This window comes from Malus domestica, chromosome 17, assembly GCF_042453785.1.
Source record: "Malus domestica chromosome 17, GDT2T_hap1".
Taxonomy (NCBI): Eukaryota; Viridiplantae; Streptophyta; class Magnoliopsida; order Rosales; family Rosaceae; genus Malus; species Malus domestica.
In genome coordinates this window covers 6,175,019-6,189,665 of record NC_091677.1, presented here as the reverse complement: position 1 = coordinate 6,189,665, position 14,647 = coordinate 6,175,019, and the positions used below count along the sequence as shown (strand labels likewise).

At 39.5% G+C, this 14,647-nt stretch overlaps 1 protein-coding gene and 2 pseudogenes across 1 annotated transcript; 1 reads left to right on the top strand and 2 right to left on the bottom strand.

Annotated features, from left to right (window-relative positions):
* Nucleotides 1-2,452, bottom strand: LOC114822591 (DEAD-box ATP-dependent RNA helicase 42-like; annotated as a pseudogene).
* Nucleotides 2,404-10,164, top strand: LOC103404715 (ubiquitin receptor RAD23d-like; annotated as a pseudogene).
* Nucleotides 10,165-10,456: 292 nt separating this feature from the next.
* LOC114822592 (small ribosomal subunit protein cS23z-like) lies at nt 10,457-13,208 on the bottom strand. The gene is made up of 2 exons (XM_029097284.2): nt 11,719-13,208; nt 10,457-10,914 (listed from the first exon to the last, which is right to left on the bottom strand). Exons 1-2 carry the CDS (start codon nt 11,992-11,994, stop codon nt 10,633-10,635), a joined length of 558 nt encoding a protein of 185 aa, XP_028953117.2. The 5' UTR covers nt 11,995-13,208; the 3' UTR covers nt 10,457-10,632.
* Between the last annotated feature and the right edge of the window lie 1,439 nt (nt 13,209-14,647).

Here is a 14,647-nt window from a genome sequence, read left to right as displayed (position 1 = left end):
CGGGCAATGCATCAACTTGAATTTTTGCCACGTTATGCTGCAAATTCATGGCAGCTGCAATTTCTGCTGCCCGAGCTACCCACTTGTGTCCAACAAGTGCCAGACCAATCCCAGGCACAACGGCTGTTGTTCCTGGTAAAGTTACACCACCAAGGACACCTGGAAAAGAAACAGGTAATCCACCATTGGGAAGCAGTTGGGCAGCAGAGACATGGGTCTGTTTAAGACTTTACATGCCAAGACTTTAGCCTGGTGAGGGAACGTGGCAGAAAACAATACAGTCTGATGATCTGACCGAATATTTTGAACAATTTGATTGATTTGAAGTTCAAAACCCAAGTCAAACATTCGATCAGCTTCATCCACAACCATGTAAATCACCCTCTGCATATTTTTTATCCTCCCTCCATTTGTACAAAGTAAGTCAATCACCCTACAAGGGGTACAGACGACAAATGCAGCACCCCACTTCAACTCCGCGGTCTGTTGGGCACAACTGTGACCCAGTGCCCTGGCAAACTTGTTAATAACACTGTGAATCTGCTGCACAAGCTTCCTCCTCGGTGCCATTATAAGACCAATAGGCCCATCCAGCTACCACAGGTGGATGGTCCTTGATATGCCTCAGCATTGGCAGCACATTTGCAAGGGTTTTGCCTGACCCAGTTTTTGCAATGCCTATGCAATCTCGACCGCTCATAATTATAGCCAATGCCTGAGCCTGAATTGGCATTGGCTTTTCATAGTCGAGCTTCTTTATCGTTTCCAAGATTTTATTTGTAAATCCAGTTTGGTGCCAGGTCTTAATGAGCTTCGGGACATACTTACCATGTATCTTCAATTCCAATTGTTTTCGGTATGCACCCACATCTTCTGGGGTCATTTTTTGAGATCTCCTTCACCCCAATGTAGAATTTTTTCCGGAATGGTTCATAATCTATCTTTGAGTGGTCCACTAGAGAAAGTTTCTCCACTTTTTTGTTTGTCACCCTTTTTGTGAACTCATCATCGTCTTCGTCTTCTAAAGGATTGTCATTATTCTCAATGTCCCCATAATCTGAGTCTGAATCCTTCCCAGGAATTATTCTGCCTGAAGATTTATTTGAACCTTTTTCAACAGAAACTATTGATTGTTCCGCAGCATTGGCCAGCTCCTCAACTTCAGGCGGCACCGTAGAATTCAAAAAAACGTCTAATGGATCAATTCCATCATTCTGCAAAGCAGGTGCAGCTGTTTCATTCTCGGAATCAACCTCCAAGACAGCTTCATCCTCTTTGTGAGTGCGATAGGCTTCTCCGTGAACGTCCATACCCGTCTCTTCATCATCAGATTCTCCCTCAAGAGTCCAGGTCTTTATAGAATTGGGTTCATCAACATTCCCTTCCCCGTGCTTCTCTCCCTCAGCTTCTTTCTTCTGAACTCCAGCCACTACTGAACTCTCCTCCTCCGCTTTTCCATTTCCTCATTCAATTTCTTCTGTTCATCCTCTAACTCCTAGGTTGGCTTCTTCTCTTTCATAAATAAATCATCTTCATCACTCTTCTTTACCGGGCTATCAACTTCACCATCCCTATGTCTATCTGACCTACTTCTGCTCCTTTCCCTCTTTCCCTCTGCAATCTCCTTGTCATCTTTCATACGCGGCTTCCTATCACTCTCCATAACATTATCAACCTTCTCCTCATCTATAACATCACTCCGCGCTCTTCTCTTTCGATCGTTGTCTTCTTCCTTCTACCTAGCCCCCTCTCTCTTCCCCCTCTTTCTCTTTCTCCCCTTCCCTCTCTCTATCTCTAGTCTTCCTATGGCTACCACTCTCCCTATCTCCTCGATGCCGCTTCTCTACATCGTCCCTCTCCTTCCTCAGAATCACAAAACCCGTCTCTCGCAGAATGACTAGAGCACAATCACTCTTATCTCTATCTTTTCACCGATGTCTCCTCTCTCCATTTCTCTCCTTTTTGCCATCTCGACGGCCGCTAATACTTTTCGATTCTCGCTCCTTCCTAGGTTTATGTTTGCCCCAATCTACCATTGCTTCCAGTTCCCTCTTTAACAATAATACTTCTCTGCAATTGAATTCACAAACACAAAAAAAATCACTCATTTTCCTGAATTATATACAATTCAGACAACCACAATCAACAGGAAGGAAACCAATTAAGACAAGGAAAACACTAAAGGGCAAACCCTAAATCCAAACCGAATTAGAAGAAAACAAATTCGTATAATAATTTCAAAAATTTAAGAAAATTCCATGCAGAAAAGCTCGCGAAAGGGGAAAAACGCAGAGTTAGGGTTGATTTTTAAGAAGTACTAACTCATTAAGGTTGTCTTTGTTGTTTACCATACAACCTGCATTTCAAGGTTTTATATGTAATATATAATTCTATTACATCCTTTGGTCCAGGTCACAGCCTGCCGCCCAAACTGCTGCTGTTGTAGCTCCTACTGATTCGAGATCAGATGTGTATGGCCAAGCTGCATCAAACCTTGTTGCAGGAACTACTTTAGAGTCTACCGTTCAGCAGATTCTAGATATGGGTGGAGGAAGTTCCGTGCTTTACGGGCTGCTTTTAACAACCCTGAAAGGGCTGTTGAGTATCTATATTCTGTGAGTACTCAACTGGGATATTTTGATTCTTTATTTGTTTTCATGTTGCTAGTTGGGAAATTTAGATGGAAAAGGAAGTTTGATTACAAAAAAAGAGGAGCAAAAAAAATTAATAGTTAATATATTAAACTTGATTAATTAGTAGGTGTGTTTCTGTTTTTCTATCTAACACATTTAGCAGTAGACAAATTTATTTGTCTCTCTGTTTATCTCAGAACCATTACGCTTTCTGTTGATAAACACCTTGTACTTTGTGATATTCAGTTTTATAATGATGATGCTCTATGGTGTTGGTTATGATCCTTTCCCTCTCAGAACTACATATACAATTGAAATTGGCGGGTGATTTGAGTTGGATTATAACTTATAAGACAGACTATAAATTGATGTCCACCAGATGTTTTTGTCATATTTTCTAAGTTTTTTTTTTCGTACAAGTTTGCCGTCAGGGCCTTGAATAAAATTGGAAAAAGAAAACTTATACTTTGTTGGTTGTTTAATCCTCATCAATTACTTGTTTTGATTCCAGTATATGGTATCCCTATATGCATTAGCAAGCAGGTTTAGGCGTTACTATCAGATTGACACAGAAACTGATAATTTGATATATATGTCACCATGTCAGGGCATTCCTGAGCAAGCTGAAATCCCACCAGCGGCCCAAGTTCCTGCTGGTGAACAAGCAGCATATCCTCCGGCAGCAAATCTTCCAGCTCAGGCTCCACAACCGGCAGCACCTACTGGTGGGTCCAATGCAAACCCACTTGATCTTTTTCCCCAGGTAGATATTGTTGATTAGTAATCTATGTACCTCATTATAACGTATAGGGTCAAGTGATTAACAATACTCGTTGAATCAGGGCCTTCCCAATATGGGTGCAAATGCTGGTGCAGGCAATTTGGATTTCCTGCGCAACAGTCCACAAGTATGTATTGTTGAATTATGGTCAAAATGACAAAACAATTTTCGACTAAATAAAATAAACAAAAGGAGGTAGACAACATTATAATGTTTGTTGAAAAGATAAAAATAGTCATGATGATGTTTGTAGAAAAAAGGATAAAGGCTAGCAAGTAGCCTTATTATTGGTTTTGTATTTTGCTACTTTATGGATGATGAAGTTGGCAGCCGAATGAGTGAGAGAGGTGTGAGCACCATTTGTTTTAGTAGCCTATCTTTGAGAGAGCAAGGCAGCCATATAATAGCAGAAAAATAGAGAGCACATACTGGTTTTTTCAGTAGCTCCATTTTGGAGAGAAGAAGAAAGTGTGTCCTCTCATTGTTTAGTTCTCACTCCATCAAAGTGTTATTTGTTGTAATAGCTTTGAGCTTTGTATAGAGAAGAAATTATTCATTATATTTCTCTCTATTTGTTTCTTTGGTGTGTGAGAGCTATTGGTTGTATTGGGGCTTTGGGTTGTGAGCTTGCCAACACTTTGTAAACTCCCATTTGGTTGATAGTGGATTATTGGGAGAGCTCCTACTACTCCGAGGACGTACTCCAGTTACACTGACTGTTGAGGAACCTTGTTAAAATCTTGGTGTCTTTAATATTTTGTTTTTGCATTCAATTTGATATATTTCATATGGGTTAGCTTTAGTTGGTTCCATAAGGCTTGGTGCTATCCTAGCACAACAATTGGTATCAGAGCACTGGTTGCTCTTAGGTACTGTCTAGTTGCCAAAGATGTCAGATGGGCAAGATGATAATCCTTTTGGAAGTAGCTCCGGATTTGCAAGAACTGCAGTGCAAAATGCAAAGTTCGAAGTGGAAAAGTTTGATGGCACAAACAACTTCGGGATGTGGAAATGTGAGGTCAAAGATGTGTTGGCTCAACAAGATCTACTTGCCGCTTTGGGAGAGAAGCCAGAAGCTATGTCGAAGCCGGAATGGGAGAAATTAAATTTGTGGGCTTGCTTTTCAATTCGGTTGTTCCTTGCAAAAACTTAAAAGTATTTTGTGATGCGGGAGACAGTAGCAAGTGTGTTGTGGCAAAAATTGGAAGACAAGTATATGACGAAGAGTGCAGAAAATCGGCTATACTTGAAGAAAAAGCTCTACCACTTCCAATACAAAGTAGGTACAAAAATGATTAGACACCTTGATGCATTTAATAAGTTGATTGCCGACTTGTTAAATTTAGATAAGGATATTAAGGATGAAGATAAGACCTTAATATTGTTGAATTCATTGCCGGATTCTTATGAGCATTTTGTTACCACTATTATGCATGGTAAAGAAATTATGAAATTTGAAGATGTGTCAAATGCCTTGATGAATTATGAAATGAGGCATACAGATAAAAATCATGATGGTACATTTGAAGCTTTATTTGTTAGAGGTAGCTTATCGGAGAGGAGATCCTCTTCTAGTAGGAAAAAATCACACTCTCGACCTAGAGGAAACTCTAAAGGTAGAAAAACCTTGGAAAGGGATGAATGTGCATTTTGTCATAATAAGGGTCATTAGAAGAAAGATTGTCCTAAGTTGAAGACCAAAGGAAAAGAAAGTTCTGAAGTCAATGTTGTTGAGGTTGAAACAGATTTTTTTTAATTTTGCTTTAACCACTTCCTCATCATTTGATTATGCTACTAAGTGGATATTGGATACGGGTTGTACTCATCATATGACTCCTCACAAGGATTGGTTTTCAAACTTGAAAGAGTTTGATGATGGTGTTGTGTTCATGGGAGATGACAATCATTGTACAATAAAAGGGATTGGTACAGTTCGTTTGAAGTTGCATGATGACATGGTTAAAGAGTTGACAGGTGTTCGGTATGTACCGAATTTGAAGCAAAATCTTATTTCTTTGGGTACTTTAGAATCTAAGGGCTTCATGTTTCATTTAGATGGGCAGACATTGAAAGTTACTTATGGTGCACTTGTTGTGATGAAAGCTCCTCGATGTGGTCATTTGTATCTATTGCAAGAAAGCACCGTGACAGGTGAAGCGTTTGTAGTCTCAGAAAATATAGACACATCTGATTCATATACTACTAAACTATGGCATATGAGATTAGGTCATGCTGGTGAGAAAGCTCTACAAGAGCTTGTGAAAAAAGGTCTTCTAAAAGGTGCCACGACTTGTAAACTTGATTTCTGCGAGCTTTGTGTCTTGGGAAAGCAAACTAGAGTGAAGTTTGGTACTGCAGTACATCAGACGAAGGGCATTCTTGATTATGTGCATTCGAATGTTTGGGGTCCTACAAAGACTCTCTCTTTGAGTGGTAGACATTGGTTCATGACTTTGTTGATGATTATTCAAGAAGGTCTTGGGTCTACACTATAAAGCAAAAGAGTGAGGTATTGAGCATTTTCTTGAGTTGGAAGAAAATGGTTGAGAACCAGACTGGGAGAAAGATTAAGATTTTGAGATCGGATAATGGTGGTGAATACACATCCGACCTTTTCTTTAAAGTTTGCAAAGAGGAAGGGATTGTGAGACATTTTAGTGTCCGAGGAACTCCACAAAAAAATGGAGTTGCAGAAAGATTGAATCGAACCTTGCTTGAAAAGGTTAGATGCATGTTGTCTCAGTCGGGTTTGAGCAGGTCGTTTTGGGCAGAGGCAGTTACTTATGCATGTCACATTATCAACCGGTTACCCTCAGCTGCTATTCAGGGTAAGATACCAATGGAGGTATGGACTGAGAAACCTTCTACTGATTATGATTATATTCATATTTTTGGTTTGCCTGCTTATTTTCATGTAATTGAAAATAAACTTGATCCTAGAGCCAAAAAGGCTATCTTTCTTGGTTTTAGTAGTGTTGTCAAAGGTTACAGGTTGTGGTGCCTATAGATGAAGAAACTTGTAATCAGCAGAGATGTGACATTTGATGAAGAAAGTATGTACAAAGACTCTGAGAAGAATGTGAAAGATGTCCAACAGGTGGAGCTTGAGAAAGTTGCCTCTGGTACTTCAAATCCTATTTCCACTAATGTCGAAGCCACTACAAGTGAAGAAGTTGGAGACCATAAGGATGTTGAAGAAGTTGAACTTGAAGATTCTATTCAAGTTGAAGAGCAAATTTCACCTCAAGAGTCTATTGCCAGGAACAAAGGAAAGAGAAATATTACCAAGCCAGTTCGGTATAGTGACTATGTTGCTTTTGCTCTTCCTATTATCATTGATGATATTCCATCCAATTTCGAGGAAGCCATTGAGAGTGAAGAGAATGAGAAGTGGTGCAATGTCATGGGTGATGAGATGAATTCTCTCTTGAAGAACAAGACTTGGGAGTTAGCTAAATTGCCTAAGTGCAAGAAAGCTATCGGTTGTAAACGGGTGTATGCCAAGAAGGAAAGTGTTGATGAGAAAAGCAATGTGAGATTCAAAGAAAGATTAGTTGCTAAAGGGTATGCACAAAATGAGGGCATTGACTACAACAAAATCTTTTCTCCAGTTGTGAAACACTCCTCAATTCGCATTATGTTAGCTTTTGTTGCACAGTATGATCTTGAGCTTGTGCAACTTGATGTGAAGATGGCTTTCCTACATAGTGATTTGAATGAAGAGATCTATATGTGTCAACCGAATGGGTATACAGTGAAAGGGAAGGAGAATTTGTTTTGCAAATTGAAGAAATCACTTTATGGCTTGAAGTAATCTCTAAGGCAATGGTATTTGAGGTTCGATAAATTTATGAGAGGCCAAAATTATTCTAGAAGTCAATATGATCATTGTGTGTACTTCAAAAAGTTGCAAGATGGGTCTTTCATTTATTTGTTGATATATGTTGATGATATGTTGATTGCCTCAAAGAATGTCGAAGAGATTGAGAAATTGAAGAAGCAAATGAAGAATGAGTTTGCGATGAATGATCTTGGTGAAGCGAAGAAGATCCTTGGCATGGAGATCACTAGAGATAGAGAGAAGGGTTTGGTCAGTTTGAATCAAAGACAATACCTTGAGAAGTTGATTCGGAAGTTTGAAGTTCATGATTCAACCAAACCGGTTATTACCCCTTTGGCTTCTCATTTTAAATTGAGTTCTCTACAATGTCCTAAAACTGATAAAGAGAAGTTGCAAATGAAAAATATACCATATGCAAATTTGGTTGGTAGTTTGATGTATGCAATGGTATGCTCTAGACCGGATATTGCTCATGCAGTTGGCATGGTGAGTCGATATATACATAATCCAGGTAAAGAGCATTGGTAAGCAGCTAAGTGGATATTGAGGTATCTCCATGGTACTCGAGATGTTGGTTTATGCTTTGAGAGAGATGACTCTGGTATTGGTCATTTTCCAGTTGATTATGTTGATTCAGATTATGCAGGTGATCTGGATGGAAGAAAGTTTACTACAGGCTATGTGTTTACTATGGCTAAATGGCCAATTTGTTGGAGCTCCATTTTGCAGTCGTCTGTTGCCTTGTCTACTATAGAGGCTGAATATATGGCAGTTGCTGAAGCTCTAAAGAAGGCCATTTGGATACATGGGCTGATTAGAGATTTGGGGATTGATCAGAAGTACGTAGAGGTACATTGTGATAGTCAGATTGCCATTTATTTGGCTAAGTATCAGGTTCATCATGCGAGGACCAAACACATAGATGTGCATTATCACTTTGTGCGTGAAGTTGTTGGTGAAAGAGAGATTATTCTCCAGAAGATTACAACTAAAAACAACCCCGCTGATATGTTGACTAGGGTTATTGGTGTAGCCAAGTTTGTTCATTGTTTGAACTTGGCTCACATTTTGCCTATATAAAGAAGGCGTTGAGCAGTAGGAGTTTTGGAGCATTTGGCTCGGCATGAGTTGTTCTCTTGCTAGTGTTTGGGAGTAATCTTTGTGTTGATTGTGTTGGTTGGCTCGCCATGGTGCTTTCAGAATTTGGCCAAGGTGGAGATTGTTGAATTATGGCCAAATGACAAAATAACTTTCGATTAAATAAAATAAACAAAAGAAGGTAGACAACATCATTATGTTTGTTGAAAAGATAAAAAGGGTCATGATGATGTTTGTGGAAAAAAGGATAAAGGCTAGCAAGTAGCCTTATTATTGGTTTTGTATTTTGCTACTTTATGGATGATGAAGTTGGCAGCCGAATGAGTGAGAGAGGTGTGAGCACCATTTGTTTTAGTAGCCTATCTTTAAGAGAGCAAGGCAGCCATATAATAGCAGAAAAATAGAGAGCACATATTGATTTTTTCAGTAGCTCCATTTTCGAGAGAAGAAGAAAGTGTGCTCTCTCATTGTTTAGTTCTCACTCCGTCAAAGTGTTATTTGTTGTAATAGCTTTGAGCTTTGTATAGAGAAGAAATTATTCATTATATTTCTCTCTATTTGTTTCTTTGGTGTGTGAGAACTATTAGTTGTATTGGGGCTTTGGGTTGTGAGCTTGCCAACACTTTGTAAACTCCCATTTGGTTGATAGTGGATCATTGGGTGAGCTCTTACTGCTCCGAGGACGCACTCCAGTTACACTGACTGTTAAGAAACCTCGTTAAAATCTTGGTGTCTTTAATATTTTGTTCTTACATTCAATTTGATATATTTCCTGGGTTAACTTTAGTTGGTCCCATAAAGCTTGGTGCTATCCTAGCACAGCATGTATATATGCATCTTTGTATTTGTGAGTTTGCTTTTTGCTTTTTTTTTTTTGCGTGGTTGAGAGTGGTATCTGAGTTTCCAATTCACCATTTCAGTTCCAAGCCTTGCGAGCTATGGTACAAGCAAACCCTCAAATTCTGCAGGTATTATTTATTTGCTGATTTTATTTTGTTCTCCTTTAATTTTCTCAGTTTGGCCGAGACTGTCATTCTAATTATAATTTGAGGACTCACGGCGGTTTACCTTGTTGCAGCCTATGCTTCAAGAGTTGGGGAAACAAAATCCACATCTAATGCAGCTCATTCAAGCTCATCAAGCTGACTTCTTACGCTTGATTAATGAACCCGTTGAAGGGGGTGAAGGGTTAGAAAATCTGCTCTACTTGCCCATTTCTTTGTTGATAATTGAATACACACGGTTCAAAGTTATTGAACTCTATGTTTCAGGAACCTATTGGAGCAGTTGGGTGCAGCAGTGCCACAGGCTGTGACCGTCACCCCTGAAGAGCGAGAGGCCATTGAACGCGTAAGTAGTATTTCTCTATGCATGTGACAAGTGCATTTTTTCCACTTGGTATGTGTGAAATATCATTGTTTAGGTCAGGATTTACAGTTCGAAACTTTTGCTTGCAGCTTGAAGCTATGGGTTTCGATCGGGCGCTAGTACTGGAGGTATACTTTGCATGCAACAAGAACGAGGAGCTGGCCGCCAACTATCTTCTTGATCACATGCACGAGTTTGAGGAATGATGGTGGCAATTGGGTTTTCTTTGGTCTATCTTTTCTGTGTCTAAACACTTTGCCATGTGGGTTTAAGTTCAATAGGGTTTCTTATACTCTTATTCCAGCTATTTGTCTTGTATCTCCAAGTAGACGGTGTCGATCCCCTTTTTATGTCTTGGATGGCATAAGTTCTCTGTTTCTAAATATTGGTTACCATATTATATACAGAATTCTTCTCTTGAAAAAAGTGGATGATTTCGGTTTTATGTATTCGTACCTAACCCCGTATGATTTTCGTGATTCGTATTCAAGTTCTGTATTCTGAAGACGCTTTTGCAGCAGTTGCTTGCTGTGAGAGCTGCTATCGAAGACATGTAGTTTGTGCAACTTTAAAGTCGATTGATCAAGAGATCAAGACAGTCGATGGGGCTGAACACGAAATGCACATTGCGAGGAGAAATCTCTTGCATAAGATTGGCATCGACGAATGCATACCAACATATTGAACTACACGATTCAATTGCAAACGCGAAACAAAGTTTGAGCGAAACAAATGTGATCGGAACAACGAAATGTGATTGGAACTCGGAAGATACAGTCGATATCATCTGAAGAGAAAAGAGAAAATCTAACAAATGTGGTTCACAAATAACCAAAATATGTTATAAAAGAGCATTGCTAACTATAACACACGAACACGGCAGCTTAAAACTCAATTTTCTACATAAAAGCTTACGCCAGGTTGCCGCCGCTCTGCTGCCACAAATTGATGATATCGGTAGCCTGATTGAGAAGAATAATCATCTGTTTCTGAGATATCCAGGGCTTGCTTTCGAGCAAGACCTTGAGCTCCTCCCACGCATCTTTCCTCGGCCAGAAGTAATAGGGGCTGAGAGGGATGGAGCCGTGGCCAGGTATCATCTGGTCCAGCGCAATGCCGATGTTCTTTTCCATCCAAATAAACTTCAATACCAGCCTCGGTTTCTCAAATGGCTTCACCACCACTCCGAGCTTCTATATCATCCAAAAAACAGAAACGTAAGTTCCACTGTAACAGCAGCGTCCTTTTAAAAAAAAAAAAAACAAAACGATATTATCTACACTAAGGAGGTGGAGGAATTGGCTAGGCCTCACAATGGGCTAGCAATAATGTGATTCAAATTTACCTTTGACGAAAATCGAATTTAAGACCCCTCACTTACCAGTGAAGAGAAATAATACTAAATCATAGTAATAAATGGCAACAGCAGCGTTTTTTAGAACTAACAATTGTATTTCGTAATTGGAAAAAGGTGTGAAACAAAAGGTAGTTCACACCTTTTATAGAAGCACTTTTATCATAAGAAAAGTCGAAATATTTTCTTTTTTAAATCCAAGTGCTTCAGAGGCACCACCTAGAACTAAAGAGAGTTTTCTGATGTATAAGCACTTTTAATTTTTTCTGCAAACATTGGCAGAATCGTTTTTAGTTGTCAGAAACACTTTTAGTCCTTTTAGAACAATCCATACTTATTGTTTCATGCTTATAAGTTATAACTGAGTAAGAAAAATATCAAATTCTACGAACTCAGAAAAAATCCAGAGGAAAAATAAAAATAAATACATTCAACTCAGATCAGCATATAATTGTTGATAAACCCAATTATGAATTAACCTTAGTGTTAAGGAATATCACAATGTCACAGTTTTCTGAGTTTCCACTTTCTCGGCAACCAAACAGAACCCAGGAAGAAAAGCAGCACAATTCTAAATTATAGAACAAGACAGCCAAGGAACACAAAAACCCAACAGAGATACTGAGTAGGAGAAAAAACAGACGTCTTTTTCCGGGGCGGTGTCTGCGGTGGCCGTTTCTTCGGCGACCAGAGACTCGGCGGCGGCGGAGAGCCTGACGCTTCTTGCGGCACGAGTATGTCCGAGCCTCAGCTCCAGCATCGAGTGAGAAACAGAGAAAGAAGAAGTCTTCTGCTTCAAATTCAATGCTCGTTGATTAACACTCTTGACATATAGAAGATTTTGCTGCGGCAGCTTCAGCCGCAATACGGCGGCGTTCAGGTTTGCCTGGCACTCGATTCCCATTCCCACAGATAACATCTTCTTCTTCTTCTTCTTCTGTTAAAGTTCTTATCTTCCGCTTTGAGTGGGGACTCGGAGACGGAGATGTATCTGTTTATGTGAAGAGATTGTGAGAGGATAAAATGCCATTTCTCTATCTCTCTCTCTCTCACCTTGTTTGTTTCTGGTTCTTTGGGCTGGTTTGGTAGCCCAGGCCCAAGATTGAAAGGCCCAGATCAAATTTAGCTGGCTAGCCCAATCCAAACCCGACTCAAGATGAAACATAACTCGGTTATAGTTTTGGGAGGGGGCTTCGAACTCGGATTCAAAAGGACGGACACTGATTGAACTCCATGAACTTATATTTCTCATAAAATCTTTCAAAATCTCAAGTTAATACACTCGTTTAAAGTCACTCCTCCAAACACACTAATAATCTATCATCATAAGCAGCAGACCTGGCGAGATGTTTTTCAGGGGCTGAACGGTAATTGACAGAGATGATGACAACTTGCTTCAGAAGCAAGGGTGTGGCCAAGTAGTCATGCTAACGGCTGCTAGCTAGCTTCAACCTGCAGAGCCAACGCTCAATCCACCAAAGTGAAATAAACACAAACAGAGAGAAGTAAAAACAAGCAAGATAGATGGTTAAGTACATGTACATAATCAAAGATTCAAGTGAAGTTATAAGCAAACCCTTGTTCTATTTCTCAGTCTTCCAACTGCCATGCCTTCTTCCGTGGCCAAATATTTCACCGCGGAAAACGGTTTTCCTTGGAATCAAGCTTCTGGTATAACTGAATATATGCAATTCCCATTCGAAGTTCCAGCTTGTACAGTTCTAATGTTTCCATAGAAAAAGAAGACAATGCTTACAAATTTGGAGTACCCTTCGAAATATATGCCATGCTTCCAAGCACCTACGACAGATCGCGCAAAGTACCCTAACAAAGAGGACTATGAATTTTTTTTATCATACTAGGACTCACCTTGATGTGTATGTTGTAGTCCTTTTTCCCACGAGTTTCTTCCTATCATAATAATTCTTCAAAAACCATATATCTAATTGGTTATCTTCTGTTACTGAAGAAACTATAAGAAATATCTTGTATGAGGATATTTTGATCCTTTTCATACCAGACTTCAAATGCTGGAATAAGAATTCCAGTGCAGTTTCCAGATCGATCAAGAAGGAATTGTGGCGGACAGGTCTCAAAGCCGTTGACAATTTCGATGAGCTTGTAGCGACAAAAGATAGGATCAAAAAATGCCTTCCAAATGAGATAATTGTCCCGCTTAAGCGTCGCAGGAACCATACAACTAATATTACAATTGAAGAAACTGAAGACTTGGGATTCATCGGAGTAGAATTGGGAACGATGAACTCTGGATGGATCACAGGCAAAGAACTTGAAGACCGCATGGAATTGCTGAGCAATATCAGAGAAGAGAAAGATCAAAGAAGATAAGAGAAGATGACAATTCAGCTTTGGGTGATTAAAGAAAATTGCAGGAAGCAGCTCAGGATCGAAGAGAAGCAGTTATTCAGAGAGGCGGGTGATACCATATAAGGAATATCTTGTATATTTCTCCACTGAAGGGATAAGAGTTACAGTTGAGTGTATACACACTAGCGGAAAATGTGATGACTTACACACTAGCCGATAACGTTCAGCTTAGCTGTTATGTCTCACCTTCATCTTTAGCATTAACCCACGAAATCCGTTAACACCCGTCATTGAGGGCTTTTGCGTAATTTCAAAAGACGTAATCGAGAAACCATCGCTCTCTATGTCTCGTGCCGTTTGCTCTCTGGCTCCCATTCTCTCCCTCATCTTCTTCCTCAAAAATCAAGGTTTTGCTGAACTCTCCACCTCTCTCCGGTCTGTTGTGCTAAGATAGCACCAAACCTTATGGAACCAACTCTTGATAACCCACAGGAAATATATCAAATGAAATGCAAGAACAAAATATTAAAGACACCAAGATTTTAACGAGGTTCCTCAACAGTTAGTGTAACTGGAGTACGTCCTCAGAGCAGTAGGAGCTCACCCAATAATCCACTATCAACCAAATGGGAGTTTACAAAGTGTTGGCAATCTCACAATCCAAATAACCCAATACACCCAATAGCTCTCACACACCACAGAAACAAATAGAGAAAGAAATATAATGAATAATTTCTTCTCTATACATGTAGCTCAAAGCTATTACAACAATAACTATGATAGATGATTGCTAACCAAAAAGAAGAGCACCTTCTTCTTCTTTTCTGCTCTCAGTTTTCTGGTCTCTGCAGCTCTCTTTGCTCTCTCAAAGATGGACTACTAAAACAGAAAATGGTGCACACTCATTCCTCTCTCTTTCTCACTTCCGTATGCTAACATTCATCCATCCTAAAACAACTAATAAACAAAACTAAAGTAAAGACATAATGATTACTTTACAAACATCATCATGACTTTTCTTTTTTCTTTTCAACAAACATAATCATGATGCCTTTCACTTTTTTTTCTTTTGGTTTGTTTATTAGGAAAGGTGATGGTCACTTGGCCACAATTCAACAATCTCCACCTTGGCCAAGTTCCGAAAACGCCATGATAAGCCAACCAACACAATTGACCAAAAAAATCACTCCCAAACACTAGCAAGAGAACAATTCATGCCAAGCCAAATGCTCCAAAAACTCCTA